The sequence below is a fragment of the Ciconia boyciana genome, chromosome 8, assembly GCF_034638445.1.
Source record: "Ciconia boyciana chromosome 8, ASM3463844v1, whole genome shotgun sequence".
Classification (NCBI taxonomy): Eukaryota; Metazoa; Chordata; class Aves; order Ciconiiformes; family Ciconiidae; genus Ciconia; species Ciconia boyciana.
Window position 1 is genome coordinate 1,110,539 of NC_132941.1, and position 14,059 is coordinate 1,124,597.

At 54.5% G+C, this 14,059-nt stretch overlaps 1 protein-coding gene and 1 non-coding gene across 3 annotated transcripts in view; one reads left to right on the forward strand and one right to left on the reverse strand.

The window, feature by feature from the left end:
* Positions 1 to 13,044, reverse strand: part of ADAMTS7 (ADAM metallopeptidase with thrombospondin type 1 motif 7) — a 51,977-nt gene extending 38,933 nt beyond the window's left edge. For both annotated transcript variants that reach the window (XM_072870959.1, XM_072870960.1), the window contains exons 1-8: positions 12,913 to 13,044; positions 11,757 to 12,109; positions 7,532 to 7,703; positions 5,281 to 5,477; positions 3,966 to 4,049; positions 3,195 to 3,319; positions 2,012 to 2,161; positions 1,140 to 1,283 (exon numbers count right to left, since the gene is read on the reverse strand). In XM_072870959.1, coding sequence (XP_072727060.1) covers positions 1,140 to 1,283; positions 2,012 to 2,161; positions 3,195 to 3,319; positions 3,966 to 4,049; positions 5,281 to 5,477; positions 7,532 to 7,703; positions 11,757 to 12,109; positions 12,913 to 13,000 — 1,313 coding nt within the window. In that variant the 5' untranslated portion in view covers positions 13,001 to 13,044. The remainder of the gene's footprint in view (positions 1 to 1,139; positions 1,284 to 2,011; positions 2,162 to 3,194; positions 3,320 to 3,965; positions 4,050 to 5,280; positions 5,478 to 7,531; positions 7,704 to 11,756; positions 12,110 to 12,912) is intronic.
* An 871-nt stretch (positions 13,045 to 13,915) lies between these two features.
* TRNAK-CUU (transfer RNA lysine (anticodon CUU)) lies at positions 13,916 to 13,988 on the forward strand. The gene has a single exon. It is a non-coding gene; the product is annotated as a tRNA-Lys (tRNA).
* Positions 13,989 to 14,059: the final 71 nt, after the last annotated feature.

Sequence of the window (14,059 nt, forward strand, 5' to 3'; positions counted from 1 at the left end):
ACGTTCGGCAGCGTTTGTAAAATAATAATCTTTTGTAAAATAATAAGCATCATCTGAGAGTGCTTTTTTTTTTCCCCAAACATGAGGTCTGTTCCAAGCACATCCAGCAACCCGAGGTCAGCAGCATCTCATTTTCTGGCTCACTCCTTCCCATTCTCCTGCCAACATCGTATTATAATGTGCTCATGTCTGTGCTGGCAACGGGCCTCTCCCTCGCCGGGGGGATGTCGCAGCAGGTGAAAGACGCCTGCCGGGCTCTGCTCCGCTCGTAAGGAAGAGCTGCCCCTTCTGGGGGGAGCACAGAGACCAAAACCCAACTGGAGAAGCGTCCAGCTGCTCTGTTTCTTCCCCGTCGCAGCTCGTAGCAGCCCAAGGTCACTGCAAGCAGGAAATTCTGAATCCAAAAGTGAAGGTTAAAAGCAGAGGGCCAAGAACGCTGCGGATACAAGAAAGCTCCATTCCACCGAAAGCCATAAATCGACGATAATTCACGCTGCGTGGGGGCCAAGCCCACACGTTCCAGGCTGGGATTTAGAAATGGGGGCTCAGCCCCAGGCAGCCTCCCCGCATGTCCCTGCCAGTCCCTCACCCGGCTCTCCCTGTCGCTGGTTCTTGCCGATGCTCTCACTGTTTTCTAACCTTCCCGTAGCAAGGAAGGAAAACATTTCTCCAGTGCAAGCTGCTGGCTGACAAACGTAAATCTCTGGGCCCCGTTCCTAGGAACTTAATAACAACAGGCTGAAAAATCAGCCGTGGGGTGCTAAAAATAAACAAATGCACGAAAGAATTTGGCTCGGTCTCATTTCCTCACGTGATGCCTCCTGCCTACAGGCAAACATCATCTGCCCCTTGCACAGCACCGAAGAAAACTGCACAAAGCCTTGAAGAAAACCACTTCGGCTTTATTTGTTCAAGCCACAAACCCTGTGCCACCGCCCAAACGCTCCTGCTGCTTTTGTGTTCAAACCCCCATCCTTCCCAGCAAGGACCAAGGCAACCGAGTGAGATAAAAGCATCCCCACGTGTCCTGGGGCCGACTTCTGAGCGCAATCGGCTGGGTCAGTCCCTGGCTGCAGACCCAAGCCCCGAGCCACCCCCAGCACCTCGCGAGCGAGGAAGAAGAGGAAGGGAGGACTTACTCGAGGAATCGTGTGATGTACTCCCGGCTGCAGCGGGACCAGGTGAGTGGGGACGTGTCATACAGGAGCTGTGGAGACATGATGAAAGGTCTTTTCCCAACTGGCTCACAGTCATTGCTGCTTCCATCATGCTGAATCCCAAAACTGTGTAAGAGCACAGTCCCACAAAGGAGAGGTGAGCCGCACGCCGCTACAACCGCGCAGCCTCTCTGCTTTCCAGCACAAAGACACGCGACGCCGGACATCGCAAACCGTCCCAGCTCCGCGGGGACTCGGTCATTAACAGGCACCGGGGGATCTGGCTGTGTGGGGCATTTTAGTGATACCAGGGACACTGCCCTGAACTTTGTCCCATGCTTTTATTTCAGCTTTCTTACTGAAAACTCAGCCAAGAAAAAAGTAATGGGAATATCGAACAAGATCAGGTTAACTAAACTTACTGGGTACGTGTTTTTACCGTACCAAGATAGCTATTATGAACTATAATGTTCAAGTGATCTTGTCAAAATGTAATTGAAATTAGGGCAAGCAAAATTCTGTCGCTGATTCTATACGCAGGCCCTATTTTAAAACTTCTTAATGGGCAACCCTCTTCTCCAAAACCTTCAGCATCAGCAACACAGGATAATATACAAATGCAATTTGCCCAGGTTGCCTCGGAATATGTGATTTTCATTGAACCTGGGGCAACCAAAAACTTAACTCTGAAACGAAACTCCCAGGGCAAATTCCCCCCGGAAGCAGAGGAAGGTTTGCACCAGTGAGGAAACACTCGGCAATCTTCTCCCAACTTCCACCCGCGCCTTCTCAAGCCCTGACTGAGCAGCGCAGAGGACAGAGGTCAGAGGAGAGGAGGAGGAAGGCGGTGGTACCTGTGTCCGAGCTCATGGGCCACGGTGAAGGCCAGGGGCAGTCCCGTGTCCTCGTTGATGTTGCAGCTCCTGTGGGGCTGGCACATCCCCGCCACGTGGGACAGACCCAGGGTCTCGCAGGGTCTGTTCATGGCCGCGCAGATGTCCTTCCTTGGGCGATGGAGACAACGAACACACAGACACAGAGCAAAGAGGGGGTTTGAAAGCGGCAGGACCCAACGCGAGGCACGGGAAGGAGCACGGGACACATCCCAGCCCACGGAGGAAGACCCACGGACACCAGCCAAACAGAAGCGAGAACCGAGACATCCAACGTCTTTCCACAACGGAAAGATTTACGACCTTTCCTTTCCCCTTTACTCTCCCAATATCCCCGGCTTACTATTAAGTCTGATTAATGGGAACTGCTAGCCAGCCTGGCTACGTTTATTCCATTGTATAAATAAAGCTGATGCTGGGAATAATTAAGCAATTACTACATTGCTTGGGGAAGCACATCCCAGGGGTGCTGTGGTCCAGGGCAGAGGAGCTCCAGCCACCCAGGAAGAACAACTCCATTGAAGTACACGGCCTTAAGTGCCTTATTTCTGCTACAAAGCAAACTTCCTAAAGAAGATAAAACTGTTGTGGGTTGTGAATCATCACACAAACCACCACGATACTGTCAACAGCCAAGCTGCTGCAGCCTGAAACCATCAAACTACAGTTTGACTGCAAGGTATATAAACTTGGCCAGAGGCATGAATTCCTGCAAGCTTCACGGGAGGTCAGGGGCCTTCTCAGAGACTCCTTGGCCAATCCCAGCATTAGCCTCCAAGGGAAAAAGGAGAGTTAATCCCTGTGTACATCTCCTGGGAAGGATCCAGTCCTTCTGGGTCTTGGCAACAGGACCATGGTGAAAAGCTGGTTTGGAAACCTCCACTGCTAGTCAACTGGGAGCTGTTTCCAGGTTTAAACCTGAGATTTGAGACCAGTTCCAGCCATTAGGACCAGGTTCTCTTCAGATTTCATGTTACATATCTTATGTGCAGGTGGCCAGGCGGGGCTCGGGCATGGAGAGTGAGATTTCAACAGCTCCCACCGAGATGTTCCTCTGGCTGCCTGGCTGCCCCGCTGCCGGCAGACGTGTTTCTAGCTGTCAGCGCAGCATCTACAGCATAAAATTAGCACACGGGCACAATACCTTGTGAGCAGGACCGCGACGTCGTGGTGCAGGGGATGGGAATCTCCTTTAATGTTGATGCTCTTCTGCCATTTGCAAAAGCTTTTCAAGGTGTTGTCTGCGTGGTGGGAGATTTTCAGATCCTCCTGCCAACATAATTAAAAGTCTGCTGTCACGTTGCTGCCTGGATCTGTTTGGTTTTTAGGATGCAGTGGGGAGGGGTCTGATCTCAGGCACATCAGAGTGGAATCGGGAGTAACTGCCATCCAGATGGGATCGCTCCATATTTATAGGTTGTAGGCTGGGTGGGAATACAGTCCTTTTCTGCTTTCTTTTCATCTGTGATTCAACCGAAACATTAAATCATCCAGTAATGGGGGTTAAGAAATACTGCAGGAAAATACCCCATCCTGGCTGATGGCAAAGGACACAGCTGGGGAGCCCATCTGAGCGGCGTCAGGCTCCCTGAGAGCCAGCGCTGCAGCTGGAAGCACAAACAACCAGCGATTCGCAGCCCTCTGCTACCGGCAGCGATGCTGAGTTATCATAAATTATTATAAGAATCGGACTCTGCAGCTCCTCTGCCCATGCCGTCCCCTTGACTTTACCAGGGCTGCAACCCACGCAGAAGACAAGGAAGCAAAGCACGGGCACCTGCATTTATCTTACGTAAATTTATCCAGGCCATGAAAACAGCGCAAGAGAGAGCTTTCGGGCTTTCAAGGCCAGCTCCCCGTGTATCCCAGCCTGGCTGCCAGGACGGGAGGGTGAGTCACTGTGTTTTCCTTTTACCTCTTCGTCCTCCAGCAGGATGAGTCGCACTATTGCAATGTTGATGGGGTTCCCAATGCTGGCGTGGTGGAACAGACCCGCCACCTGCAACATGCAAAAGCCAAAGAAATAAAGCCCAAAAAAGATCTTGCCCTGTGACACTGCTGCTGGTAAGTACATCTGCAGGGGAACATGAGCTGGAGGGGAAGCTACTGAAGGTTGTTGACAACATCTCGGGGAATTCCCCAAAATAAAAGACAAGACCAGATGCAGACCTGCACTAAAGCGTTCGGAGTGCGATGATATCCATTTAAAACTGATATAATCTGTGTAGCGCATTGAAACTCAATCAGAAATGCCCAGGGGAACACCTCTGCTTTCACTCCTCATAGATGTGTTTACCATCTCAAAGGAAGCCTGTGCTCTCTGGGTGCCTTCAGCAACCCCCAGAAACCCAGGGATGGCACCGTGAGGTCCTCTGCCCAATCCCACCCTCTTTTCTGCCCATCAACCAAAGCCCTCTTCCGAAATGCAAATAGGTGCTACCACGGCAGCAGAAGAGTAAACAGACTAAACCAACCCACGCTGACTTATCTGCTTGCTTTATGGTGCTAGCGACTCCCCCCAGATTCCCAGTAGAGACCACCACAATCTGGTGCTCCTTCCCTTCACTGTCCTCGGTGGCACCTTCCCAGGAAAGCCGTTCACGTCTCTCCTGCTAACCAGGCTAGTGCCGGCAACTCGAGGGAGTCTGAGCCAAAGCTCCCAGGTCCCTGCGGGTCTCTCCTCCTGTGAGGAGGTCTCCTTATCACGCAGAGGGCGGTGGGTGGCCCTCGTGCAGGCTTTGGGGTGGTTTCAGCTCCAGCCGGGTCTCCGTGCCCCAGCTGCCTGCACGGCTGCCTGGGGAGAGCCGCGGTGGCGGCGCTGCGCCCGCGGGCAGCACCCACCACCTCCCTTCTCTGGAGCTGGGGTGCAGGAGGAGCAGCCCTGCCCTTGGGCTATCTCCCTGGGAGGCCACGTTATCCACCCCCACAGCGGGACGGAGACGGGAACAGCCCTCGAGCCCATGGGGAAGGTGAAACCGCTGCAGGCCGGGCTGCTCCCATCTGCACGGAGATTTTGCCCTCGGGCTTGCTGACACCGACCCGTCCTCCCAGGGCGGACGGAGCACCGAGCAATGCAGAAAAGCCAACGCGCGGGTGGGAACAGCCTGTCTGGTGAGCGGTTTGCTGAGGTCCCACCAGGGATGAGTCCTGGCAAGCCCAGTGGTCTTTATGTCTCATAGCCGCGTCCCCAGGGACCTGGCGGCTCTGCCATCGAGAGGACCGGGACTCACCATGTTCATCACGGTCAGCACGTACTTCTCTATGTTCTCGCTCCCATGGTATTCTATCATCTTGGTGTCTGCCACCACCAGCGTTTCCACCCACTTCTCCTTGCTGATGGAGCGCTGCTTTATTCTTCTCTTCCTGTGCTGCTTCTGTTCCCATCTTTCCCTCCGCTTCTCAGACCTCTCCAGGCTTTCCTGAGATTCTGAGGGACCAAAGGGGGAAAAAAGACTTTTTTTTTTTTTTTTGGTAAAATGTCTGCCACATTGGCACAATATAATCAAGGCCTTTTTTTTTTAATTCAAAGAAACAACCTTTTGGTGTTGAGAAGGAGGCCCACACTTAGACCCATAACCTATGTATATTTTGCTGTGCTGTATGCTCCAAAAAATCACTGGGGGGTGAAGACTCTGAGCTCAGTTTGTTGCACAGCAGCATTAGCATGACAGAAAAAAAATAAAAAAAAAAAAGCATTTGAAGTAATTTCTTTGACTAGAACAGGGTTTGCAATATTCCACGAGGAACATGGAGTCTCCCAGAGCCGAGCGCTTAGGGTTTGTATCGACATATGAATTTACAGGCAACCCTGCAGAGACGCTTGAGCACGTACCACTGAGAAGCAACCCCGGTGGCTCAACAATTCTGATTATCATCACAAATCTGTATTTTGCAGGGAGAGACAGTTCCCCAACATGATAAACTCTGCGTCCCCAAAGTTGGACTGAGGTCTTGAGCCAAATCCTGAAGATCCTCAGTGTCCTGGGGAAGACCGAGACATTGCAGGACCGCACAGATTTCCTCGGCCACATGGAGACTGAACTCTGCTCCTTCCCGGGGAGAAACAACGGGAACATTCATGGGGCTGAAAAGAGACAGGAGGCGGAGGAGAGCTCGGATGCTCCTCACGCACTCCAGCAACTGGGAATTCTCATGCGGAGACTTTTCCTGTGACGCTGCTCCAAGATCAAGGTCAGGGTCAGCCCCAAGCTGGGTAAAGGCTTTACAAACCCCATCCCACACAGTGGGAATTGCTTTTATGACCAGTTTCTAAGGGCTCAGCCTTAGTTTGTTAACAATGGACTTTTACATTTTACGGACTATACTGTACTTTAGCTGTGAAAGAGTGTTTTATCCCCCAGCCTGAAAAATCCCAAGTATCTGGATAATTTGATGAATCGCTAATACCACTGTGACAGTTTAATCGCAACAGCTTCCTTGGAGCTTGTTTCCATCGTGTCCTTTGCTGCTAAGCTTCCAGCCGGGACGTGAAGGTCCTGCAGAGAGGACGGGCGCAGAGGGCTCCCGGGACCCCAGGGAAGGTTCGCATGGCATTTGCCCTTTGAGACCCCTCTTAACCACTTGCCCAGCTGTACACACAGGCTGCACTATGTATTGACAGAAGCTAAACACCACCTCGCAGCCTAACACCATCTGGCTGCGTGGTGTTTTGCAAAGAAAACCAGCGATACATCAGTACAAAGTGAACGGCTTGCAGTAATTAAAATCCTTTTGGACAGACTTTTGGTTTCCTTTCCGGGGCGTACACATCACACCCACTTTGCTAGCCCAGACTGCAGTAGAGATCCACGTGCGTTACACACGGGCCATATTACACCCAGTGAAATTCATTTACAATGAACAGACTTCAAAGTCTAGAAGGAGCCATTATGATTATTACCATAGGTTAAATAATTAATTTAGATTAACAGAAGAATGCCTAAAGATAACCATACTATAGAAAAAAAAAACAGTTTCCAAAAGCAAAGCACTCTAGGAAATATGCAAAACAAGATGCACTGCCTGGAAGATGCAGCTTCACTGATGCAGACAAGGAGTAAAGGGCCCGTGAGCTGCTGGGGATGCGCTGAATTCCTCATTACTTGAAATCTGGGGTTTGGAAGTTTTTCCAACCCATCTGCTCTAGACAGAGGAGAAGGAACTGGCATGCACTCTCTGCCCCGCAGCAGAGAGACTCCCGGGACAGCCACTGGGTTTCACTGCGAAAGTCCAATGCCACAGCAGGTCAGAAACCGATGTTTGCAAGGAAATGCAAACAAATACTCAGTCTCCACATCATGCGATGGGAGCTGAATGCTGGGGTTTAAGACTAACGAGTCTGCAGAGGCAATGCAGGGGGCTAAGGATCAGCATTGCTCCCTTTATCTTTCTACCACGTGCTTCAGACTTACAGAACTAAAGATACCAACCCTGGGATGAGCTACTGGCTCATCACAAAATGCAAGAGAAAGGGGACCATACCTTGCACGCCACAGGTTTCCCGTGGAGCTGGCGGCCTCCTGCCTTGCTCTGCCCTGTGCTCAGGCGCCTGGCGCTTGTATATCCTGTGGGGCTGCGCCGCTCCATCCTCCCGAAAGCTGGTGGACACTGGTTCGATGAAATAGTCCTCGTTCATGAGCCGAAACACACCTTTCTGGCAGGGAGAGACAAAGTTGTCACCGTGAAGCCATCTGCATCTAGCACAGACCCACACTGAAGAACCCAGGAATGGGAGAGGGTTTGCAAAATTTTCCAGGAAGAAACAGGTCTTCTCTAAACGAACTGTTTTTATGGATATTTTGAGCTCTAGACTCCCAGACAAAAGCGAACAAGCCAGCATGGAGTGATCATTAAGAAAGCAAAAAGCTAAAGAGATGCCATCACAAAGTGCAGATGGGTGGTGAGCCCAATGGGTGTCTGATAGTGAGGAGCCCAGGGACTGCAGGGATGCTGAGGCAGAGAAATGCCTTCTCCAGAGAACCAGAGCACACCAGGAACAGGCGCCCATACGGTCTCGGACTGTGCTCCCTCCTCTGCTCACGCCAGCTCTCTCTGACCTTCCTGGAGATGCCCTGGGGAGTCCAGGCAGACAGCCCAAAGGACGGCTTTGACCATAGCGCAGCACCAGTGTTCTGAGTAAGCGTTGCATGAATGGAGGTGTTTTCACAAGGATATCCTCGTCAGATGCAGCCAGTTGCTTCTGGCCTTTTGCACTGCCTAAGCATCACCACTGTGAACCATCGGGTTACAGACTTCCCGCGGTCAAAGACCAGAAAACCTCCAGGGAAGAGGAAGAGGAACCTGCAGGAGCACTTGATCACGGCAGGAACTCCAATCAAAGAAAGCCAGTCCCAGGACAAGGAGCATGGCCCCTCCATGCAACAACGGGAGGATGTGTTATTGGCATCTCTCCTTTACCAGGAAATGACACCCTAAAACTTTCTTTGCTTAATTACGACCCCCCTGACCTGGCCCAGCTGCAACACGTCGTTATGGACTCAGCCAGGACTCCCCAGCCTCCACGCTGCATCTCAAGAACAAACAGCTGCATTCGCTGCATGGGAAGCTCTTTGGCTGGGCAGCTTCATCCCAAGGAATGGGAGCTCCTGCGGGAGACTGCAGCGTCATTCGGCCAGTCAGGGTGCTGCCGTGAGGAGTGTTTGGTAAACGTATGTTGTGCCATAAGACAACTCCATCTGCTCTTGGTTGCTTCAGAGCAGCCTTACGATGTCTGGAGCAGGCTGAGGTGTCCTACGCTTACTCGGGAGCCCGTTCGTACTCAGCTTTGCTTACCGTGCTTTCGCTCTGACAAGTTTATTACTTTCACACCCCAGGACAGGGCAGGGACAAAGAGAGAAGATCAAAACATGCCTCTACAACTGTTTCCAACGTTTCCGAGATACAACAGGACTGAGCCTACTAGTGATGCTTTCTCACCGCTCATGCGGTGCTGGGGAGGAGAAAACGGCTTCTGCCTAATTAACTCCTTGCAAATGTAAAATAACAAGGAGGAAACACCATGGGGATGGGGAAGGAAGGGAAGGAGGCCATGATTCCTTCTCTGTTTCCTGATGCAGGTTATTCTGAGCCAGGAAGGGAGCAGAGATTGCTGCCCCGGCTGAAATCTGCCCAGGGTGCCCTGCACAGGGGCCACCTTTTGTCACCGGTCAGTTCTGCGGTAGCACTGAGAGGCATTTGCTGCCCCTGGGAAGGTCCAGTCCTCTCTGTTTAAAACACACCTGGTTAACCTTTCTGCACCTTGCGTGTCCCAGTTCACCCCAGTAAGCAGCGCCAGCATCCCTAACCCCTGTCTCCTGCTCCCTCACCATGGTCTGCAACGAGAGTGAGAAAATAGCCTTGGAGAAGATGAAGTTGCACTGGGCAAAGCTACCCAAGAGAGAGCAGAACCCAGCTCTTACGACTCTATTTTATTTTAAAATCACTGATAGGAGGAGTTTGAAGTCTTATAGTAGTGTTGTAAGAAAGGCAAAGCCTGGGCACGGGAGCAGGGATGCCAGAGGCTGGCCAAGGGCGTCAGAGAAGGCGCAATTACTGCGTGCTACGCCAGTGACAAATGCTGGAGCAGGGGCTGCAACGATGACAGCAACAGGGAACTCGGCCCTTTGAGGCGCTGATGCGATTCGGTTCAACACGTGAGGCTGCCACAAGCAGGAATTTTGGGACAGCCCATCTGTGCTTTACAACAGGGAACGGCACCCCGGTGCCGTTTTAAGACTGAGTAGAGAAGGTCTAAAGCAACTTCAGGCTGAGTTTTGCTCACCACTCACAGTTTATGGGCTGCAGACCCTCCTGCAGCGTTGTGCTAATGCCTTTTGTGAGCCAACAACTTTTTCTGCTTCTTAAAAAATAATACTAATCCCTAGCATTTGCACGATATTGTTCATTTTCAACACACTTTACAGACCTTAATGACGGGGTTTGCCAAACACCATTATAAAATGGGTGCTTTCAGGCGACACATTGCGTGGATGACCAATTATTTAACGAGTAACTTCTTTTTTTTTCTCTCCCGTCTGTGGTTAATTCACAAAGAGAAGTTTCATTCTCTTACCCAGAATGTATTTCAAATGACCTGGGTGAACATCCTTCAGCCCATTCACTATTAGCAGCTTGGTTTCGCCTGTCTCACACTGCAAGACTGGATTTCCAAGTCTGATGGCAGATTTCAGCTCGCTGGCAGGATGAGGCCATGCAAACATTCCCAGAACCATCGTATATTACCAGGGGTGTCCATGTGCAAACAGACATTCACGGGAGCGTTCATGACGCTTTCTACTTCTGTGTCCACTGCAGCCATCGGTGTTTCTCTCATACAAACATTAACAGAAAAACGAATCAAAAGCTTGTGGGTTCCTCCCAGGTGCATCGGTCTATTTTTTACCCAAATGATGGGCCTGGCTATTTTCTGCAGCCTTCATCCCCCTGGAGACAGGGGTGCTGCATGAAGTGCAGGGTGCTGAAAGCCCTTAGCTGCTGTTAAATTTAGTAGGAAAAGAGCAACCAACACCTTCCAGGATGCGCCCAGCTCCTGTCCTGCCAGTCCTGCCCTGCCATCAGCCACGGCGGGGAAGGTCTGAGCTCTCTTCTTGCAGCTTCAGGTGACGGAGAAGCAGCAGCGATGCTCCCCGCCGCACGTCTGTGCGCTGCGCTCCTCTCCCTGAAATCCCGCACCACGCTCTTGCTCCAGACAAAGCGCAGTGATTTGGGTGGCCTCTGCAGACCTTCCATTTAAAAGCCACCCCGCTCTACCGGGCTAACTCAGCGTACAGACACACGCTGCCTTTATTTAAACACAGGAAGCTTCAAATGCACACACAGCCCCCAGCCGAACGAAGCCACCTGCGGCTGCCAGCAGACCGATGGTCCGATGGAGTTATCGTCCCTCCAAACCCAGAGAGGCCGGGCGCTGGTGGTGATCCCTCCCTCCACAGCGATGCCTCCCTCTGCCCCATGCCGTGCTGGGGACACGGGGAGGTTTCCCGGGGTCGGTCCTTGCGAAGGAGAACCCCCAGCACCTCTGTCATCCCACGGCCCCTGCTCGGGAACGGGGGTCTGCGCATCACAGGAGCTATCAAGTTATGTGGTAACACTTCTGCAAACCCCCAAGAGGTTTTAAACCCTGGGGGGACCTGGTGCCTGTGCTAGCTGGATGCCAGCTAATGCAGAGATGCACATTTATGCTGAAGTCCTGAATTTGCCTTGCTGAGTGCTGACACAAGAGTCTTATTTGTGAAAGTCACTTCGCCTTTCAGCAAAACTTATACTCTTACAGGTCACTATTGCCTTCGAAAATAGTTGCAGTGGAATAAGGCAGCGGAGGTGTTCATGAAACATAAAGAAGTTTCACTATACGTGAGCTGATTTATCATAAATACCTCCAGTTTTCAAACACTTTGTTTTCAGATGTGCTTCTCATAATCCTACATTTCTGTGCTAGAAGACAGAGGCGACATGAGAATTGCTCTCTTTGGGAATTTGGACACAAACAAGTAAACACAGTCCCAGAGAGTTCCCAAACCACTGGAATCCATGGGAAATTTACAGTCAGCTCATCCATGGCCGCATCAAACCTATGCGATGAGATCCTGACTGCCGCTGTCGGGAGTTCTGCTATCGCTTTCAGCAGAAAAAAGGATTTCACACAGCTTCTGCTATTTCCTTATTGACTAAAAATCTCCGTACTTACCAGGCCATCACACGTGCTGAGCGCGGCCAGACCTCCCGTCAGCGCCCAGCTCCGAACCTCCCCGATCATATGGCAGGAGTTGTACGCATGAGACTGGATCTTGGCGTTAGCGATCCCCCCGTATCGCCTCTCGCTGACGAACCCGGGCGCCAGGAGGTTGTTGTTAAGGCTCAGGTTGAATTTCAGGGGTTGTCCTTTGTAATGCAGTTCATAGAAGGCGAGAAACTTGCTCCTGGAGGAAGGAGACCTTCGGTGAAGTGCTCGGTGGGACAAATCGTAGGACAGGAATGATCCGCTCTCGTCAACCTTGATGGGATGAACGATGTCGCTGCTGGAGTACGGCAGAGCAGGCTCTGGGAAGAAAGGCGTTCAGTGGTTAGCTTTAGGGTTGATCACCTTTCCTCTCCTACCCCTTCAGCTGGATGCTGAACTCCCAAGGCAGCCCAGCGGGGCCAGGTGCCCAAATACCAGTTGGATCTGGCAACTGGTGTCCAGCGCCGCTGCTGAAGGCACGGCAGGGAGCAGAGAAGGGCTGGAACCCCACGGCCGTGGGGTGCATGGGGCCCCAAGCTGCCCCTCCCGCCCTCGGATTTTCCCTGGGAGAGGGTTAAGGTCAGGGTTAGGGTTAGGGTGGGGAGGGATGGAGGTGGGTACGGGGGGAACCGTGCAGCTCCGGGGCTCTGTCCCGGCCGGGCCGGTAACCCGAACAAAAAAATCCCCCAAAACTCCAAATCCCAGTTTTGAAATGGTGTTCGGAAGCTGTCCCTGGGGGCAAAGCACCTCCCGGGCACGGAGCGCCCCGGAGCTTCCCCAGCCGGGTGCGCACCGCTGCGGCCGCGGGGAGCCGGGGGGGAGCGGGGGGAACCGGAGAGAGCCGGGGGGGGCCGGGGGCCCGGCCCTGCCCTGCCCAGCCCGCCGGAGCCGCGGGGCGAGCCCAGCGCGGGGGCTGCAGCGGCGGGGAGCACCGGGCTGCCCGGCTCCGGCGGCTGCCCCGCTCCCCCGTGGAGCGCCCCGCGCAGCCCCCGCGCGATTCTGCGCCCCGCCGACATCCCCGCACCCCGCCGACATCCCCGCACCCCGCCGACATGCCGGCGCGCAGCCCCGCGGACATCCCCGCGCCGCCCGCCCCCCCCCCCCCGCGCTCCCCTCCGCGGACCTGTCGGCGCGGTCCCTCCGCCCGCCTGCGCGCCCGCGGCCAGCGCCAGCGCGGCGGCGAGGAGCGGGAGGCCGGCGGAGGCCGGCATGGGTGCGGGCGGCGGGCGGCTCGGCGCGGCCGGCGGCGGGGCACGCCGGCGGGGCATGCCGGCGGCGCGGCCGCGGCGGGCGGGGCTCCGCGCCTGCGGAGGGCGCGGGCAGGGCCGGGGCGGGCAGCGCGCGCCTCCCGGCCCCGCTGCGGCCCGAGGGCGCCCCCCCGCGGCCGCCGTGAGCCTCTGCTCCGGTGCCCTCCGCCCCGCCGTGTCCCCTCCGCTGCCTCAGCCCCGCGTGTCTGCGGGACCCGGGCGGCGACAAGGGATGGAAAAACCGCAAAGGGAGCGTGCGGCCCCGGGCAGCCCGCTCCGCAGGGCGGCGGTGAGCCAGGGCTGGCAGCGCCGGGCTCGGGGGCCCAGCCGGGCTCAGCTGGAGCTGCCACGCTCTCTGCGTGGCCACGCTCCGAACTCCGCGTTGCACAGCAAAATCCGGCCGTAACACGCCCCGAATGCCTTTGCTGTGAGGACGGCGCGACCAAGCGCGGTGGGCGCCCGCCCTCCGGGTGCTCCCCGAGCCCTCGCGTCCCACCCCGGGCAGAGGGAGCGGAATAAATGCAGAAAAGCAGAATAAACGTCGGAAAACAGGATAAATGTAGAAAACCCGAAGAGATGTATTTGCTCATCCCTGCGCGCAGCACGGCGGGCTGGGGGCTGCTTACGGTCCGGACTACACTGAGAGACCCGCGGCTTTCCCCCAGACGGTCGCGGCTGCTGCGGCTGCACTGCTGCCGGCCTCGGGGGGATATGTTATTAATTAAGGGACAGTGTTAAATATGCAAAGGAGCTGGGGCAGCGCGCTCGCGCCCCGTGCCCGCCCGCGCTCGCGACCCCTGGCGGCTATGGCAGGGAACCGGCGGGGCGCGCGCGGGGGGGCACTACCGAGTACTGCGGAGGAAAAACGCTCTGCGCAGCGCCCGGCTAGCTCAGTCGGTAGAGCATGGGACTCTTAATCCCAGGGTCGTGGGTTCGAGCCCCACGTTGGGCGCACAAATTTTTCCTCTTTCTTTCCTTTTTCTTTTTTTCCTCCCGCTCGCGCTCCTCACGGCCCCTGCAAGC